The following is a 20,276-nucleotide window of genomic DNA, read 5'->3' as shown; positions in this document are numbered from 1 at the left end:
CCAGCTTGGGTCACTCTCTGCGTGGAGTCTGCACCTTCTCCCTGTGTCTGCGTGGGTCTCCTCCGGGTGCTCTGGTTTCCTCCCACAAGTCCTGAAAGACGTGCTGTTACGTGAATTGGACATTCTCAATTCTCCCTCTGTGTACCCCAACAGGTGCCGGAATGTGGCGACTCGGGGTTTTTCACAGTAACTTCATTGAAGTGTTGATGTAAGCCTACTTGTGACAATAATAAAGATTATTAAGGACTTATGACAGTGTTAGTGTTAAAGGCAATAAGAAGACAGCTGTCAGTAATGGCTCCCGGTGCTTAGAAACATTAATGTCATGACTGCAACTCCACTGAACCCTCCCTTCGAAATGGTCCCTACCCACCTGTGTCTCAACTGAGAGAATAAAAAGGTTATTCTAAAGTTCTCTGGTCAGGCTTCAGATGGAAGTACTGAGTAAATTGCCCTGGAACAGCAGCATACAGGCAGCGAGGTAAAAATGGGAAACCCCATTTCAACCCCCAAAGTGCACTTCCCCTTAACAAAGGTATGTTGAAGGATGGGCAATTAGCATCCGTTCCTCAGGCAGGACGGCCAATTTAATATATTAATGAGATTCATGACTAGGTTTAAAATGATTGGCAGAGGTCAGATGAGGGGCAGTCATTGCTTGCAGCGAGATGCTATTACCTGGAACGTACTGCCGGGAAGGGAGGTGGATGCAGATTCCATAAATGGGAATTGGATGAATATTAAAACGGAAAAGAATTGTAGAGCTGTGAGGAGAAGGTACGAGAAGTGGGACTAATTGGATTGTTCAAAGGGTCAGCACAGGTAAAATGGGCTGAATGGCCTCCTCTCTGTCCTGTAAGATTCCCTCGACTTGCCTCAATTCTGCCACCCAACTTCACCCCTCTCCACCCCCCAGCCTCCATTTTCCTGGCTTACCTTCTTCGACTCCACCTTGGAGACACTCACAAAGTCACTGTAGGTTTTGAGCCAGTGAAGCTCGCGGAGAAGGCCAGCCGTCTCTTCCCCGTGCTCATAGGGCAAGTGAAACAGGTCCGCCATCAACCGCAAGTCAGCCAGTGTCATGGCGCCCGTGAGGAGCAGCGTCCTTCCTGTGAGAGAAACACGACCCTCGCCTTCACCCCGCTCTGGATCACCCTCAGCCCCATCCGGCTCCGTCACTCCACAGCCCTCCTTGCCAGCAGACGGCCCGCTTAAAGGCTTTGTGCGGTCGAGGTCACCGGCTCTTACTCTCTCTGCTCCCCGTTTCTCAGGAGCTGACAAGGGGCTATCTTTCTCAGAGTCCCCAGGCCTGGAAGGTTGGGTCTTTCCGCTCTCTGCCTCCTCTTTCACTGATCGATGGGCAGTGCCCGTCTCTGGCCTCTCATGGATCTGCTCACGCCGTGAAGGGACATCTCCTGCCTTGCCCTCTTTCGATGGGCTGCACTGAGGCAGTAAGTCAGTGGTGCTCGTACATGGCTTCTCAGCCGTTGGTTCGATATTCCCATTCTGGGGGACCACATTGGAGAGTTTGCCCCTGAGCTGTCCCTCCACTTCTTCCTTAAGCAGCTGTCTACCTGTGGACAAGGCCAATTAAAGGGAATTAATCTCACCATCCTTCACACTGGGTTCCCGACCCTAAGCTGAAAATAAATTTCTTGGCTTCTTTTTTATGTTAGCTGCCAATCTTTCCTCATACTCTCTCTTTGCCTCTCATTTCCTTTATCACTGCATCATCCACCTGACATCAACCGTATTTTTTCTGCGCCATCTTACTCTCTATCTCTCTTGTCATCCAGGGAGCTTTGGTTTTGTCTGCCCTACTTCTCCCATCCCCCTTCTGCCCCACCGACTGAATCCAAACCATTTCCATTGTTCCATTCCAGTTTTACCTGCCACCTTCAACTGAAATTTACCCAGAACAGATAATTTCTCATCCCACGCAAATTGACACTTCGCCAATCAACTATTTTTGTTCGTTTTCCCTCTGCTAACCTCAACCCAATGATACCTTTATTGAACGCTCTGTGAGTCAAAGTATTTCCTACTTCCATTCCTGAAACATTGAACTCTAATTTTGAGACTATGTCCCCCGTCCCAGACTCCTCAACCAAATAGCTTCTTTCAGTCTACGCTATTGGATCCCCCCATATCATGAGCAAATTACCCCTTAATCTGCGATATGGGCCAACAACAGGTATATGGTGTAGGCCACAGATCAGCCATTATCTCATTGAATGGTAGAGCAGGATCAAGGGGCTGATTGGCCTACTCCTGTTCCTATGATCTATGTTCCTGTCTTCCAAATAAGCCTAAATAGTACAGTTCCCAAGACCAATCTGTCATGTCTGAGATGTGGGGTTGAATTCTCCGTTTTTGGGACTTTGGGGGTTAGCAGGGAGCCATCCTGGAGCTCGCAGCTCTAGCTGCCAATACAGCCCCCCACACTTCCGGGTCAGAGGCCGTGCTTCCGCACGACGGCGGCCTCCAGCGGTCGCGCCATGCTCCAGGGCGGACTCAGCCCGTGGTCTTGGACGGGCAAAATAGTGTCCCGCATCGGCCGCTCGCCCGCCCCGGACCGCCTGCACACGTAGCCCCCAGCCCCGAATGAAGCCCCCCCCAGCCCGCCGATCGGTCCTCCCCCAACTGTGGCGGCCCCGGATTGAGTCCGCAGCCGCCACGCGAGGGTCACGGACAATGGGACCATGTTAGAACCACGGCGTCGGGAATTCGGCCTGCTGGCAACGGAGCATCGCGGGGCGGGCTTTAGGCAATGGCCTGAGGCCATGAATATTCGGCGTGGAGCATGGGGGGGGGTGGTGGAAAATTGCAAACCTGGCGCCGGTCCCGATTTCGTAAGCGAAAACGGATTCTCCGCCCTGTCGTCGAATGCGATTTCGCCGTCGGGGACGGGGGGGGTGGAGAATCCAGCCCCTGGTTCCCAAAATGTATTTATTCCAGGAGTGGTCTGACGAGGGCTTTGCATCGTTGAAGCATGATTACTACCCCTCATTCCCAAGAATGCATGGAAAGACATTAGATGCAAGTTCCTTCTCTATAGAAAGGGAGGTTATAAAACACACACACATACGCTTACACACACACAAATTCACTCACTTGGACACAGAGGTCTGTTCACCTCCTTCACCCAGTCAGCCAGGGCCAGGTTTAAGGCTTCGTTGGGACAGTACGGCCTGCATGACTCATCACCTGGAATGATTCAACAGTAAATCTCCCTGTTAGAATGTCTCACCCGAGCGGAACCTTCCCCTACTCCCTCATCCTCAGCACTGTCCCGGGAAGGTGGTTATTGGGAAGTTGGAATGCATCCAAACAACCTGCTGCCTCGTGGGTCTCTGGCAGGATCGATAAGTCCAGATTTCCCAGTACCTCACAGAGCTTGAGGAATTTGAGACAGGATCTACTCCCATTTGGAAGCAAGTGGACGTATTGGCGAGAGGCAGCACGGTTTTGTGAAGGGGAGGTGGTGTCTCACTAACTTGATAGAGTTTTTCGAGGAGGTCACAAAGATGATTGATGCAGGTAGGGCAGTGGATGTTGTCTATATGGACTTCAGTAAGGCCTTTGACAAGGTCCCTCATGGCAGACTGGTACAAAAGGTGAAGTCACATGGGATCAGAGGTGAGCTGGCAAGGTGGATACAGAACTGGCTAGGTTATAGAAGGCAGGGAGTAGCAGTGGAAGGGTGCTTTTCTGATTGGAGGGCTGTGACTAGTGGTGTTCCGCAGGGATCAGTGCTGGGATCTTTGCTGTTCGTAGTATATATAAATGATTTGGAGGAAAATGTGACTGGTCTGATTAGTAAGTTTGCAAACGACACAAAGGTTGGTGGAATTGCGGATAGCGATGAGGACTGTCAGAGGATACAGCAGGATTTAGATCGTTTGGAGACTTGGGCGGAGAGATGGCAGATGGAGTTTAATCCGGACAAATGTGAGGTAATGCATTTTGGAAGGTCTAACGCAGGAAGGGAATATACAGTGAATGGTAGAATCCTCAAGAGTATTGACAGTCAGAGAGATCTACGTGTACAGGTCCACAGGTCACTGAAAGGGGCAACACAGGTGGAGAAGGTAGTCAAGAAGGCATACGGCATGCTTGCCTTCATTGGCCAGGGCATTGAGTATAAAAATTGGCAAGTCATGTTGCAGCTGTATCGAACCTTAGTTAGGCCACACTTGGAGTATAGTGTTCAATTCTGGTCGCCACACTACCAGAAGGATGTGGAGGCTTTAGAGAGGGTGCAGAACAGATTTACCAGAATGTTGCCTGGTATGGAGGGTGTTAGCTATGAGGAGCGGTTGAATAAACTTGGTTTGTTCTCACTGGAATGACTGACATTGAGGGGCGGCCTGATAGAGGTCTACAAAATTATGAGGGGCATAGACAGAGTGGATAGTCAGAGGCTTTTCCCCAGGGTAGAGGGGTCAATTACTAGGGGGCATAGGTTTAAGGTGCGAGGGGCAAGGTTTAGAGGAGATGTACGAGGCACGTTTTTTACACAGAGGCTAGTGGGTGCCTGGAACTCGCTGCCGGAGGAGGTGGTGGAAGCTGGGACGATAGTGACATTTAAGGGGCATCTTGACAAATACATGAATAGGATGGGAATAGAGGGATACGGACCTCGGAAGTGTAGAACATTTTAGTTTAGACGGGCAGCATGGTCGGCACAGGCTTGGAGGCCCGAAGGGCCTGTTCCTGTGCTCTACTTTTCTTTGTTCTTTGTTTGTTCTTTGATTGGTCACTCACTAATAATCCAGGAAACGCAAGTACAAATCTCAATTGGAATTTGGTTCAAGGAGAAATTAAAAGGTTGTTCTCGGTAAAGGTCACTTCCTTCCAAGCCACTGACCATCCTGACTTGGAAATATATCGCCATTTCTTTACTGTTGCTGGGTCAAAATCCAGGAATGCCCTCCCTAACAGCACAGTGGGTGTACCTACACCACATGGACTGCAGGGTTCAAGAAGGCAGCTCACCACCACCTTCGCGAGGTCAATTAGGGATGGGCAATAAATGCTGGCCTACCTAATGATACCCACATCCCTTTAATGAATAAAGAAAATGTCCTTTAGGGGAAGAAGCTAGCCAGCATTTCCCAGTGTAGGCCTGAAAGCCTCCTCTCTCACCAAGAGGGGTAACCCTGCGCAGTGCGATTCCCACCCCCGCCAAACCTCCGGTGCCGGAGAATTCGGTGGCTGGCAGGCGAGGGATGCACGCCGCCCCCCGGCGATCCTCCGACCCGGCGGGGGGTCGAAGAATCCCGCCCATTATTCTCAAAGGTGGCACATCAGCACATTCAACAAAGGTGGCAATAAGTGAGAGCTTTGCCACAAATGCCCACAGACAGAGAATGAATAAAAAACCTTTATAGGAGCAGGACAGGCTCGGGGTGGGATGGATGACAGTGGAGGAGAGGAGTAGGGGTGAGGGGGAGTGGGTGAAGGTGTGGGGGATTGGGGGAAGATATGGGGGAGTGGGGAAAGGTATGGTGGAGTGGGGAAAGGTCTGGGGAGTGTGGGAAGGTATGGGGGAGTGGGGGAAGGTATGGGGGAGTGGGGGAAGATATGGGAGAGTGGGGGGAGGTATGGGGGAGTGGGGGAAGGTATGGTGGAGTGGGGAAAGGTCTGGGGAGTGGGGGAAGGTATGGGGGAGTGGGGGAAGGTATGGTGGAGTGGGGACAGGTCTGGGGAGTGGGGGAAGGTATGGCGGAGTGGGGAAAGGTCTGGGGAGTGGGGGAAGGTATGGGGGAGTGGGGGAAGGTATGGTGGAGTGGGGAAAGGTCTGGGGGAGTGGGGAAGGTATGGGGGAGTGGGGGAGGTAGGGGGAGTGGGGAAAGGTCTGGGGGAGGGGGGGAAGGTATGGGGAGTGGGGGAAGGTAATGGGGTGGAGTGCGGGAAGGTATGGGGGAAGGTATGGAGGAGTGGGGGAAGGAATGGGAGAGTGGGGGAAGGTCTGGGGAGTGGGGGAAGGTATGGGGGAGTGGGGGAAGGTATGGTGGAGTGAGAAAAGGTCTGGGGAGTGGGGGAAGGTATGGGGGAGTGGGGAAGGTATGGGGGAGTGGGGAAAGGTATGGTGGAATGAGGAAAGGTCTGGGGAGTGGGGGAAGGTATGGGGGAGTGGGGAAGGTATGGGGGAGTGGGGGAAGGTATGGACAGTGGGGGAAGGTATGGGGGAGTGGGAAGGTATGGGGGAGTGGGGGAAGGTATGGGGGAGTGGGGGGAAGATTTGGTGGGGACGTGAAGGGAAAGTACGGGGGAGTGGGGGAAGGTATGGGGGAGTGGGGATGGTATGGGGGATGTGGGGGAAGGTTGGTGCATGGGGGGAAGGTATGGAGGATTGGGGGAAGGTATGGGGGAGTGGGGGAAGGTTTGGGGCAGTGGGGAAAGGCATGGGGAGTGGGGGAAGGTATGGGGGAGTGGGGGAAGGTATGGGGGAGTGGGGGAAGGTATGAGGGAGTGGGGGAAGATATGGAGGAGTGGAGGTGGGGAAAGGTGTTGGGGTGGGGGCCGGTGTTGGGGAGTGGGGGTGTGGAGGTGGGGGGGAAAGGTGTGGGGGAATGGGGGAAAGTTTAGGGATGTGGGGGCGTAGGGGTGTGGGGGGTGTGTGGGGAGGTGTGGGAGTGTGGGGGGAGATTTGGGGCGGAAGTGTAGGGGTGGTGTGGGGGAAGGTGTTGGGGGAGTTGGGGGAGATGTGGGTGTTGGGATGTGGGGGAAGGTATCGGGGGGAGGTGTTGGGATGTGGGGAAGTTGTAGGGATGTGGGGGGAGGTGTGGTGGTGTGGGGAAGGTGTAGGGGGAGGTGTGGGGGAAGGTGTGGGGATGTGGGGGAGCTGTGGGAGAAGGTGTAGGGGAGGGTGGGGGATGTGGGGGAAGGTGGGGGAGGTGTGGGGATTTAAGGGAGGTGTGGGGTTGTGGGAGAAGGTGGGGGGAGGTTTGGGGGAGTGGGGAGGAAGATGTGGGGGAGGGGTGGGGGTTTGAGGGAGGTGTGGGGTTGTGGGGGAAGGTGGGGGGAGTGGGGAGGATGGTTTGGGGGTGGGGGTAAGGTGTGGGGAGCTGTGGGAGTGTGGGGGTGTGGGGGAAGGTGTAGGGGGGAGGTCTGGGGATGTGGGGGAAGGTATGGGGGAGTGGGGGAAGGTATGGGGGAGTGGGCGAAGGTATGGGGGAGTGGGGGAAGATATGGGAGAGTGGGGAAGATATGGGAGAGTGGGGGGAGGTATGGGGGAGTGGGGGAAGGTATGGTGGAGTGGGGAAAGGTCTGGGGAGTGGGGGAAGGTATGGGGGAGTGGGGGAAGGTATGGGGGAGGGGGGGAAGGTATGGTGGAGTGGGGAAAGGTCTGGGGAGTGGGGGGAAGGTATGGGGGAGTGGGGGAAGGTATGGGGGAGTGGGGGAAGGTATGGTGGAGTGGGGAAAGGTCTGGGGAGTGGGGGAAGGTATGGGGGAGTGGGGAAAGGTATGGTGGAGTGGGGAAAGGTCTGGGGGAGTGGGGGAAGGTATGGGGGAGTGGGGGAAGGTAAGGGGGAGTGCGGGAAGGTATGGGGGAAGGTATGGAGGAGTGGGGGAAGGAATGGGAGAGTGGGGGAAGGTCTGGGGAGTGGGGAAGGTATGGGGGAGTGGGGGAAGGTATGGTGGAGTGAGAAAAGGTCTGGGGAGTGGGGAAGGTATGGGGGGAGTGGTGGAAGGTATGGGGGAGGGGGAAAGGTATGGTGGAATGAGGAAAGGTCTGGGGAGTGGGGGAAGGTATGGGGGAGTGGGGAAGGTATGGGGGAGTGGGGGAAGGTATGGGACAGTGGGGGAAGGTATGGGGGAGTGGGGAAGGTATGGGGGAGTGGGGGAAGGTATGGGGGAGTGGGGGAAGATTTGGGGGAGTGAGGAAAGTAAGGGGGAGTGGGGGAAGGTATGGGGGAGTGGGGGATGGTATGGGGGAGTGGGGGAAGGTTTGGTGCATTGGGGGAAGGTATGGAGGACGTGGGGGAAGGTATGGGGGAGTGGGGGAAGGTTTGGGGCAGTGGGGAAAGGCATGGGGGAGTGGGGGAAGGTATGGGGGAGTGGGGGAAGGTATGGGGGAGAGTGGGGGAAGGTATGAGGGAGTGGGGGAAGATATGGAGGAGTGGAGGTGGGGAAAGGTGTTGGGGTGGGGGCCGGTGTTGGGGAGTGGGGGTGTGGAGGTGGGGGGGAAAGGTGTGGGGGAATGGGGGAAAGTTTAGGGATGTGGGGGCGTAGGGGTGTGGGGGGGGTGTGGGGAGGTGTGGGAGTGTGGGGGGAGATTTGGGGCGGAAGTGTAGGGGTGGTGTGGGGAGTGGGAGTGTGGGGGAAGGTGTTGGGGGAGTTGGGGGAGATGTGGGTGTTGGGATGTGGGGGAAGGTATCGGGGGGAGGTGTTGGGATGTGGGAAGTTGTAGGGATGTGGGGGGAGGTGTGGTGGTGTGGGGGAAGGTGTAGGGGGAGGTGTGGGGGAAGGTGTGGGGATGTGGGGGGAGCTGTGGGAGAAGGTGTAGGGGAGGTGTGGGGATGTGGGGGAAGGTGGGGGAGGTGTGGGGATTTAAGGGAGGTGTGGGGTTGTGGGAGAAGGTGGGGGGAGGTTTGGGGGAGTGGGAAGGTGTGGGGGAGGGGTGGGGGTTTGAGGGAGGTGTGGGGTTGTGGGGGAAGGTGGGGGGAGTGGGGAGGATGGTTTGGGGGTGGGGGTAAGGTGTGGGGGAGCTGTGGGAGTGTGGGGTGTGGGGGAAGGTGTAGGGGGAGGTCTGGGGATGTGGGGAAGGTATGGGGGAGTGGGGGAAGGTATGGGGGAGTGGGGGAAGATTTGGGGGAGTGGGGAAAGGCATGGGGGAGTGGGGAAAGGTATGGGGGAGTGGGTAGATGTGGGGGAAGGTGTAGGGATGTGGGGGAGGTGTGGGGGTTTGAGGGAGGTGTGGGGTTGTGGGAGAAGGTGTGGGAAGGTGGGGGAGGTTTGGGGGAGTGGGGAGGAAGGTGTGGGGGAGGGGTGGGGGTTTGAGGGAGGTGTGGGGTTGTGGGGGAAGGTGGGGGGAGTGGGGAGGAAGGTTTGGGAGTGGGGGGAAGGTGTGGGGGAGCTGTGGGAGTGTGGGGGTGTGGGGGAAGGTGTAGGGGGGAGGTGTGGGGATGTGGGGGAAGGTATGGGGGAGTGGGGAAGGTATGGGGGAGTGGGGGAAGATTTGGGGGAGTGGGGAAAGGCATGGGGGAGTGGGGAAAGGTATGGGGAGTGGGGTAGATGTGGGGGAAGGTGTAGGGATGTGGGGGAGGTGTGGGGGTTTGAGGGAGGTGTGGGGTTGTGGGAGAAGGTGTGGGAAGGTGGGGGAGGTTTGGGGGAGTGGGGAGGAAGATTTGGGGGGTGGGGGGTATGGGGGGAAGGCGTGGGGGGGATGTATGGAGTGGGGGTGGAGGAGTCAGATCGAAGCAATAAGATTTTTTCCCAGCCCATTCCATTCCACCTGCATTTGCCCCAAAGCCAACCCATCTCCTCCAACCAGACCCTACCACCCACCCCTCCAACACACCCCACCCCATCTCACTCTAAACCAACCCAGACCCACTCTATCAAAACCCCACACCTCCCCCCTAATAGCGGGGTAGCGGGGAGTGGCCTCCACATCACTCACTGTTCCTATCATACAGTGACGGTGGAGGGGGAGGTGTGGGGATGTGGGGGAAGGTGTGGGGATGTGGGGAAGGTGTGGGGGATGTGCGGGGATGTTTGGGGGAGTGGGGAGGAAGGTTTGGGGGTGGGGGAGCTGTGGGGTGTGGGGGAGATGTGGGGGAAGGTGTAGGGATGTGGGGGAAGGTATGGGGGAGTGGGGGAAGGTATGGGGAGTGGGGGAAGGTATGGGGGAGTGGGGTAGATGTGGGGGAATGTGTAGGGATGTGGGGGAGGTGTGGGGGTTTGAGGGAGGTGTGAGGTTGTTGGAGAAGGTGGGGGGAGGTTTGGGGAGTGGGGAGGAAGATTTGGGGGTGGGGGGTATGGGGGAAGGCGTGGGTGGGGGGGATGTATGGAGTGGGGGTGGAGGAGTCAGATCGAAGCAATAAGATTTTTTTCCCAGCCCATTCCATTCCACCTGCATTTGCCCCAAAGCTAACCCATCTCCTCCATCCAGACCCTACCACCCACCCCTCCAACACACCCCACCCCTTCTCATTCTAAACCAACCCCAGACCCACTCTATCAAAACCCCATACCTTCCCCCTAATAGCGGGGTAGCGGGGAGTGGCCTCCACATCACTCACTGTTCCTATCATGCAGTGACGGTGTAGGGGGAGGTGGAGGGGGAGGTGTGGGGATGTGGGGTAGGTGCGGGGAGGTTTGGGGAGAGGGGAGGAAGGTTTGGGGGTGGGGGAAGGTGTGGGGGAGCTGTGGGGGATGTGGGGGAGATGTGGGGGAAGGTGTAGCGGGGAGTGGCCTCCACATCAATCACTGTTCCTATCATGCAGTGACGCCTGCCGCTTCACCTCCATATCTGTACCTTTCCCTCCGAGGCCGGATCTGTACCAGGTAGCCAGGGTATGGATGGGAATGTAATTGGCCTCCAGTTCACAGTTGGGGTTGAGGAGCATGCCGTGCAGCTTGGTGACCAGGTCGGAGGGACGGCCTTTATAGGGCCCGAGGAAAACCCGTTTCTGGGCGTAGTCATTGGCATGAAGGTTGTCCCATATCAGTGGCCGTCTCTTGATGACATCCTGAATCTCCTGCACTGATTCGAGTGTGATCTCCTTGGATACAACAGACGTCCCTAAAATGCACAGGTAAACAAAAGCACCACTTATTTAGTCTGCTTCTGGATCATTCTTCGTCCTGTGCGCAAACTGCCCCAGCACTACCCCATCCTGTTCAGAAAAAAGCCAACACCTCTCAGATTGCTGCCCTTCCCTGGGTTTGAACCCCACCCCAGGGATTCGAGTACAAAATCCAGGTAATCATCCCGAGGCACAGCCGGATGAGGGGCTGGATTCCCCCAAAATGGGACGCTGTCTCCACTCCGGCGTAAAAACGCTCGTGCTTCACTCTCAAGATTCCTTGGGAAAAGTGGAGCCGATTCACAGACCTGCAGGGAGCTAGCTGGGACCCAGAGTGCTTCACACAGCTTTAGCTGCAGATAAGGGCACCGTGCGTCCGGTTTTGAGTCTGCGCATGTGTACGGCGGCGGCCTCTAGTGGCCGCGCCGAGCGGCATGGAGGACTCGGACCGCGGAGGCAGATGAAGAATGTTAGACCCCCCAATCGGTCGCGAGCCCGAAGATCCGACCGGCTATAAGGCCCCCCCCCCCTCCGGTGTCCGATCCCCCCACCCCCTACCTGGGCGGCCATGGACCGAGTCCGCAGCCGCCACTCGTGCTTCCCGAACGGCAACAGGTGGTTAGAACCACGCTGTCGGGAACTCTGTTGGACGGGACCCCGGCCCGAATTCGGCGTGAAATTGGATTTTTCGCGGAGAATCCAACCCGAGATGATAAAGCGAGGCCTGGCCTGCCCTCTCGGGCAGATGTAATTCATCCCATGGCCACTAGGTGGAAAAGAACAGGAGAACTTTCTGTCAGATTCCCTGCTATTTTGTAATTACACTTCATTCCACCTCATGAATACATCCGAAAAATCTCTTCCATGTTTCCTCCACCATCAGGGAAAAATTGTAAAAGGAAATTTGAAATTTTAGGAAATTAATGCAAGTCAATATTTCAAAAGCTGCATGAAAGTTAAAATGACAAGAGGCCAATCTCTAATCAATATAGAATCCATAGAATCCCTCCAGTGCAAAAGGGGGCCATTCGGTCCATCGAGTCTCCACCCCCTTCCGAAAGAGCAGCATCCCTACCTCCTTATCCCTGTAACCCGGCCTAACCATCACATCACAGGGCAGCACGGTAGCATTGTGGATAGCACAATCGCTTCACAGCTCCAGGGTCCCAGGTTCGATTCCGGCTTGGGTCACTGTCTGTGCGGAGTCTGCACATCCTCCCCGTGTGTGCGTGGGTTTCCTCCGGGTGCTCCGGTTTCCTCCCACAGTCCAAAGATGTGCGGGTTAGGTGGATTGGCCATGATAAATTCCCCTTAGTGACCAAAATTGCCCTTAGTGTTGGGTGGGGTTACTGTGTTATGGGGATAGGGTGGAGATGTTGACCTTGGGTAGGGTGCTCTTTCCAAGAGCCAGTGCAGGCTCGATGGGCCGAATGGCCTCCTTCTGCACTGTAAATTCTATGTAATCTTTGGACACAAATGGGCAATTTAGCATGGCCAGTCCACCTAACCTCCATACCTTTGGACTGTGGAAGGTGTAGCCATCTGGGAAGGCCACTTTCAGCATATAAAATGGACACTCGCAGAGCATACAGGGAAAAATGGACAATACAAAGCAACAAGCCAGCACAGAGCCTGAATGTGTATTTAAAAGACAGACTGCAGACAGAACCGAAACTCTTGGCCGATTTGCACATTGATGGCCCATCTCCAATGAACAAAGACTGGTGCTCAGTTAGCCGTTACCGGCCCAGACATTCCAGCGCCACTACCCCCAGCAAGAAGACACAAACAAAGCAAAGCCAACGGCCACCTAGGATACGCCCAGCCATCAAGGCACCTGTCCCTTTATTGGCTCAGATCGATGGCGGTGATCGAGAAGCTGCCCAATTGATTGGGACCAAGTTTAAGGCCCGCCTAAAAGCGCGCGAAGCCCCTCCAAGTATAAGAAGGAACCCCCGCCATACATTCAGCCTCTTGGAATTGGCTCTCAACCAGAGAGACCCTTCCACCAGCACCACCAGAAGCAGTAAGTTCAACGTCAACGCTCGCTACCAGACGGACGACCTTAGCTGTTCTCCTGTTACCTCTTGGAAACCAACAGCCTCACAGATCCGAACAACGGCCACTGTTTTTCTGACCTAAGTGGGCACCCGAAGTTAAGTATGGGTGTTAGTGACAGACATAGTTTAGCCTGTAGTGTTATTGTGCATGAGTAAATTGTATTGTGTGTAAATAAAGTAGCATTGACTTTGAACTAACTAACTGGTGTATTGGTTCTTTGATCGGTATTCGGTTGAACCTTGTGGCGGTATCAAGAGATACCTGGCGACTCTGAAAGCATATCCATAATTAAGATTAAGAAAGGCGACCTTATTAATCACCATATTTATAGCCACCAAGAGAGCAACAAAGGAAACCGGAGCACCCGGCGGAAACCCATGCAGACAATGGGAGAAAGTGCAAACTCCAAACAGACAGTCACCCAAGGCTGGAATTGAACCTGGGTCCCTGACGCTGTGTCACCATGCCGCTAACACATCATGTTAGTTTTTGTGGGAGCTTGCTGTGCACAAGTTGGCTCTGGTGTTTCCTACATTGTAACAGTGATTGCCCTTCAGAAATACTTAATTGACAGTAAAGCACTTTGAGATGTCCTGCGGCCTGTGAAAGATGCCATATAATGCAAGGCTTTCCACCATTTTACCTCAGTAGCTTGGAGAAGTTAGGGAACAGTGACCTTCTGATAATGTTACTGGTATTAAGAACCCAATAGATTGAGAGTTCATATCCCACTAATCTTGAATTTGATAAACATGGTGATATATTTGTGAGCTTGCACCAGATCTTTAAAAAGGCTGTGAAAACGTCATGTCATTTTGTAAACCCATCACCATAAGACCGCAATACATAGGAGCAGAATTAGGCAACTCGGCCCATCGAGTCTGCTCTGCCATTCAATCATGGCTGGTATTTTTCTCATCCCCATTCTCCTGCCTTCACCCCATAACCCCTGATCCCCTTATTAATCAAGAACCTATCGATCTCCGTCTTAAAGACACTCAGTGTCTTCACAGCCTTCTGCGGCAAAGAGTTCCACAGATTCACCACCCTCCGGCGGAAGAAATTCCTCTTCATCTCTGTTTTAAAGGATCATCCCTTCAGTCTGAGATGGTGTCCTCTGGTTGTAGTTTTTCCTACAAGTGGAAACATCCTCTCCATGTCCACTCTAGCCAGGCCTCACAGTATCCTGTAAGTTTCAATGAGGTCTCCCCTCATCCTTTTAAAACTCCAACGAGTACAGACCCAGTGTCCTCAACCACTGCTCATACTTCAATCCAGGGATCATTCTTGTGAACCTCCTCTGGACCCTTTCCAAGGCCAGCACATCCTTCCTTAGATATGGGGCCCAAAACTGCTCACAATACTAAAAAAATGGGGTCTGACCAAAGCCTTATACAGCCTCAGAAGTACATCCCTGCTCTTGTATTCTCGTCCTCTCGACATGAATGCCAACATTGCACTTGCCTGCCTAACTGCCGACTGAACAAAGAACAAAGAAAAATTACAGCACAGGAACAGGTCCTTTGGCCCTCCAAGCCTGCGCCTGCACGTTAACCTTCAGAGAATCTTGAACAAGGACTCCTAAGTCCTTTTGTGCTTCTGATTTCCTAAGCATTTCCCCATTTAGAAAATAGTCTATGCCTCCATTCTTCCTTCCAAGATGAATAAACTCACACTGTTCCACATTGTATTGCATCTGCCTACTCCTAGCCTGTCCAAGTCCTTCTGCAGCCACCCCCCCCCCCCCCCACCCACCTGCTCAATACTACCTGTGCCTACCATATCTTTGTATCATCTGCAAACTTAGCAACAGTGCCCTCAATTTCCTTCTTCCAGATCATTAATGCATACTGTGAAAAGTTGTGGTCCCATTACTGACCACTAGTCACCTGGTTGCCATCCTGAAAAAGACCCCTTTATCCCCACTCTCTGCCTTCAGCCAGTCAGCCAATCCTCCATCCATGCCAGGATCTTACCCTCAACACCATGGGCTTTTAACTTATTGAACAGCCTCCTGTACGACACCTTGTCAAAGGCCTTCTGGAATTCTAACAGGTTTGTCAGACATGACCTCCCCTTGACGAAGCCGTGCTGCCTCAGTCCTATTTTACCATGAACTTCCAAGTACTCCACAATCTCATTGTTAACAATGGACTCTAAAATCTTAGCAATGACCGAATTCAGGCAAACCGGCCTATAATTTCCTGTCTTCTGCTTCTCTCCCTTCTTAAACAGGGAGCTTTGAGAAAGGATCATCTGGACTCAAAACGTTAGCTCTTTCCTCTCCCTACAGATGCTGCCAGACCTGCTGAGATTTTCCAGCATTTTCTCTTTGGTTTCAGATTCCAGCATCCGCAGTAATTTGCTTTTATCCAGTGTCACATTACATCACAGGAATGTCATCAGCCAAAAAAAGACATGAGACTGAGGGAGATATTAGGATAGATGGCTAAAATCTTGGTTGACGAGGTAAGTTTTAAAGAGCACATGTTCTGAACAGAGAGACAAAGTTTTTTATCTTGCACTCATCATCTCCCCGGTCGATACATAATATCGTATTTATAGGTGGAGAGTTTGATCCTCCACCTCAGAATTTTGTCATTTTTACTTTTGCCCCTTTGCGAGTTGTCAAACATGAAGGCAACCGATCGTTGGTCGGTGATGAGGGTGAACCTTCTACCTGCGAGGTAGTGCCTCCAGTGGCGAATAGCCTCCACAATGGCTTGTGCTTCCTTTTCGACTGAGGAGTGTCGAAGTTCCGAAGCGGATAGGGTACGGGAGAAAAATGCGACTGGTCTCCCTGCCTGATTTAGTATGCTACCTCTCAGGGATCGCTCTCAACCTGGAAAGGGACGGATTCATCCACCACCCGCATGGCAGCCTTGGCGATGTCCTCCTTGATGCAGTTGAAGGCCTGGCGAGCCTCAGCTGACAGGGGAAATAGTGTTGCCTTAAAGAGTGGGCGGGCTTTGTCCGCATATTGAGGGACCCACTGGGCATAATACGAAAAGAATCCCAAGCACCGTTTGAGGGCCTTGTGACAATGAGGGAGGGGGAGTTCTAAGAGGGGGCGCATACGGTCCAGGTCAGGACCCAGGACTCCGTTTTCCATGACATAGCCGAGGATGGCTTGTCTGGTTGTGCGGAAAACGCATTTTTCCTTGTTGTATGTGAGGTTAAGCTTCTGGGCCGTCTGGAGAAATCGTGGAGGTTGGCATCGTGTTCCTGCTGGTCATAGCCGCAGATGGTGACGTTATCCAAGTACGGAAACGTGGCCCGCAGCCCGTACTGGTCCACCATTCGGTCCATTGCTCGTTGGAACACCGAAACCCCATTCGTGACGCCAAAGGGGACCCGGAGGAAGTTGAAGAGGCGGCCATCGGCCTCGAACGCCGTGAAGTGGCGGTCCTCCGGGCGGATTGGGAGTTGGTGGTATGCAGACTTCAGATCCACCGTGGAAAAAATCCGATACTGGGCGATCTGATTCACCATGTCTGCAATCCTGGGGAGGGGGTACGCGTCGAGGAGCGTAAACCGATAAATAGTCTGATAATAGACTATGACCATGCAGAATTTTTCCCCGGTCTTGACGACCACCACCTGAGCTCTCCAGGGACTGTTACTGGTCTCTATGGTCCTCTCACGTAAGAGCCTCCGGCCTCGGATCGAATGAACACCGTGTCCTGCAGGCTGTACCGCCTGCTGCGAGTGGCTACAGGTTTACAGTCCGGAGTGAGGTTGGCAAAGAGAGGAGGGGGGGAGATTCGCAGCGTGGCTAGGCTGCAGATAGTGAGTGGGGGTAGGGGTCCACCGAAGCTGAGGGTGAGACTCTTGAGATTGCATTGAAAGCCGAGTCCCAATAAGAGTGGGGCGCAGAGTTCGGGCAGGACGTATAGTTGGAATTTAGAGTAGCTAGCGCCTTGGATTGTTAGAGTTGCGACGGTGCGCCCTTGGATATGGGCAGAGTTGGAAATCGAAGTGAGGGAGATGGTTTGCCGTGCAGAGAAGACGGGGAGCGAACAGCGTCTTACCAGATCTGGGTGTACGAATCTCTCAGTACTCCTGGAGTCGAAAAGGCACGGTGTACTGTACCCGTTGATTTGGACCGTCGTCATCGAGTTGTGGAGATGCTTTGGGCGCGATTGGTCCAGTGTGACTGCGTTCAGTTGTGGGTAGTCGGCGGCTTGGTTGGCTGCGCTGGGGTGGCCCCGTGATGAGTGTCCGCTGAGGTCGCAGTCTTCGATCAAATTTTCTGAGTTTGGAGAGGATGGAGCCCAAGATGGCCACCCCCGTGGATCGCACGTGTCGGGGGGGCGAGGAAGATGGCGTCCAAGATGGCGGCCCCCATGAGTCGCACGTGGTCGGCCGTGTGGTGGGGATCCGCCAAGATGGCGGTCCCCATGGATCGCACGTGGCAGGCGGGGGCGGAGTCGGGGTATAGGCCGCAGCGTTCCGGGGCCTGCGGGCCTGTGAGTGCGGAGAGCAGTTGCTTTGTGCCGCGAGAGGGTTAGGGGCTGGGGCCTTCCTTGCCAGACACACTCTGGCGTAGTGACCTTTTCGCCCGCAGCTGCTGCAGGTCGCGTTGCGGGCCGGGCAGTGCTGCCGCGGGTGCTGGGACTGGCCACAAAAGTGGCAGGCTGGGGCAGCATGGTGGCTGGGCGGCCGCGCGGCGCAGGCCTGGGGCAGTCACTGGTCGGGGGCCCATGACGGGGTCGCGGAGTCCACAGGAAACGAGGTGAGGCTACGAAACAAGACCTCCATAGTTGTAGCGTGTTCAACAGTTTCTTCTAAATTTTGAGCCCCTTTATCCAGTAGTCGCTGGCGCACTTAATTCGATCTAAGGCATGCAACAAAGACATCGCGGACAGCAAGTTCTCTATGTTCAGCAGCATTTACTGCCTGGTAATTACAGTCCCGGGATAAGGCTTTCAAGTCTCTTATAAATTCTTCTAGCGATTCTGTGGGGCGCTGGCGGCGAGTAGTAAAAACGTGGCGCGCGTAGACCTCATTGACGGGCTTCACGTACATTTTGTCGAGTAGGGCCAGGGCCTCTGTATCTGAGCCGGTACAAATTAACTGAGTAGATATACGATGGCTCACCCTTGCGTGCAGTAGGCTGAGTTTCTGCTCCTCCGTCGTTTCTGGGGTGCTTGCTTCAGCCAGGTAGGCCTTAAAACATCGGATCCAATGTGAAAAGATTTCTTTCGTCTCTGCATCCTGTGGGTCGAGTTCCAGTCGATCAGGCTTGAGGGCTAAATCCATAGTCGTTCCTTACTGTTTCTTAAGACGATTAAATTGATGAGACCATCAATTCACGCGACACGTGGTTAGAAGTGAACAGTGGTTTTAATTGTCTTACAACAGAGCCTGCCTGTGACACGATGAACTCCAGATGAACTGGCAGGCAGGCTCTCAGCATCAACCTTTATACTTCCGGTTAGGGGGAGGAGCCGGGGGTGGAGCCAAGGGTGGAGCCCAGTACAAACTCCCGTACACTCCCAGTGCATCTCCCCCTAGTGGCAGAGCAGCGCAACTGCTCATGTGCCGAGCTTACAGAGACATAGTACAACATGTGTAATACAGTGTGAATTACGCTACTGTGATTCACCACAATCCGGATGAAAAGTTTTGGCAACATATGTTTCTTTTCAAAACCAGAAAACACTGGACAATCCAGCAGGTCTGACAGCATCTGTGGAGAGAGAAGGGAGCTAACGTTTTGAGTCCGGATGACACTTTGTCAAAGCTGGGGAGAACTGGAAATAGGGTCAGATTTGTCCTGTAGTGGGGGGGGGGAGGGGGAGGGTAGAGTGCTGGGGCTGGAATGGGGGCCAGCGATTGGTGGAGATGGACCATGATTTCAAGGACAGAAGACAAAGGAAGGTAAATGGGGGTGATTAAGGCTAAGAAGGGTGCTGATAGTGGGACATAAAGAGGTTAGAATGTGTGAATGGCAGAACAAAGGGGGAGCAGCGTGTCAAAGGGGCAACTGGGACCAGGGAACAGATGACCCGAGTGGAGTGGGGGGATGGGGGGGGGGGGGGGGGGTGGGGGGGGGGAAACAATGGTGGCAGAAAAACAGATCGATGGAAGAAATGAAAATAAAAATTAATTGATAGAAATAAAAATGGGGTGAAGGTGGAGGGGAGAGTTCACAGTCTGAGGTTGTGGAACTCAATATGAAGTCCGGAAGGCTGTGACGTGGTAAGCGGAAGATGAGTTGCTGTTCCTCCAGTTTGCGCTGGGCTTCACTGGAACATTGCAGCAGGCCAAGGACGGACATGTGGACGTGAGAGGGGGACGGTGAGTTTAAATGGCAGCGTCAGGAAGTGCTGGGTCCTGCCTGCGGACGACCAGAGGTATTCTGCAAAGCGGTCACCCAGTCTGCGGGCTTCTTTTCGAAAAAAACATTTAAAAAAAAGATTTTTCCAATTAAGGGGCAATTTAGCGTGGCCAATCCACCTAACCTGCACATCTTTGGGGGTGTGACCCTCGCAGACACGGGGAGAATGTGCAAACTCCACATGGACAATGACCCGGGTCCGCAGCGCCGTGAGGCAGCAGTGCCAACCACTAGGCCACCGTGCTGCCCTTAATTTGTGGGCCTCACTGGAACATTGCAGCATGCCAAGGATGGACATGTGGACATGAGAGTAGGAGGTGAGTTGAAATGAGAAGCGACACACTCCACGTCCGTCCCCCCCCCCCCCCCCCCCCCCCCCCCATTCAGCTTTGACAAAGAGTCATCCAGACCCGAAACCTTAGCTCCCTTTTCTCTCCGCAGCTGTTGTCAGACCTGCTGAGACTGTCCAGTGTTTTGTTTTTGTTTCAGATTCCAGCACCCGCAGGAATTTGCGTTTATGTTCCTCTTTTCAGCTGGGTTGAGGATCAGTGCCAACAAGCAACATCTTAATTACTGGATTGGCTCAAAATGCATTCACATATCCTGACTTTGTGAAACGGGCTATATAAGTGCAAGTTATTTGATTTTATTGAATCCTTACAGTGCAGAAAGAGGCCATTTGGCCCACTGAGTCTGCACTGACCCTCTGAAAGAGCTCCCCACCCAGGCCTACACCCCTATCCCATTTCTGAAACCGCACCCAACCCTCACATGTTTGGACACGTCATAGAGTCATAGAATTTACAGTACAAAAGGAGGTCATTCGGCCCATCGAGTCTGCACCGGCCCTTGGAAAGAGCACCCTACCCAAACCCACACCCCACCCTATCCCCTTAACCCAGTAATCCCATTCAAGACTAAGAGCAATTTCATGGCCAATCCACCTAACCTACACATCTTTGGACTGTGGGAGGAAACCGGAGCACCCGGAGGAAACCCACACAGACACGGGGAGAACGTGCAGACTCCGCACAGACAGTGACCCAAGCTGGGAATCGAACCTGGGACCCTGGAGCTGTGAAGCAATTATGCTAACCACTATGCTACCGTGC

The 20,276-nt window shown here is 54.0% G+C and overlaps 1 protein-coding gene across 5 annotated transcripts in view; it reads right to left on the bottom strand.

Moving 5' to 3' along the window:
• The window catches only part of si:dkey-183c6.8 (protein O-GlcNAcase), a 75,639-nt gene that overhangs the window by 30,326 nt on the left and 25,037 nt on the right, over positions 1-20,276 (bottom strand). For all 5 annotated transcript variants that reach the window (XM_038793164.1, XM_038793163.1, XM_038793165.1 and 2 more), the window contains 3 exons: positions 10,490-10,756; positions 3,115-3,207; positions 937-1,574 (listed from right to left, as the gene is read on the bottom strand). In XM_038793164.1, coding sequence (XP_038649092.1) covers positions 937-1,574; positions 3,115-3,207; positions 10,490-10,756 — 998 coding nt within the window. The remainder of the gene's footprint in view (positions 1-936; positions 1,575-3,114; positions 3,208-10,489; positions 10,757-20,276) is intronic.

This window comes from Scyliorhinus canicula, chromosome 3 (assembly GCF_902713615.1).
Source record: "Scyliorhinus canicula chromosome 3, sScyCan1.1, whole genome shotgun sequence".
NCBI lineage: Eukaryota > Metazoa > Chordata > Chondrichthyes > Carcharhiniformes > Scyliorhinidae > Scyliorhinus > Scyliorhinus canicula.
This window is presented reverse-complemented; position numbering and strand designations above follow the sequence as displayed.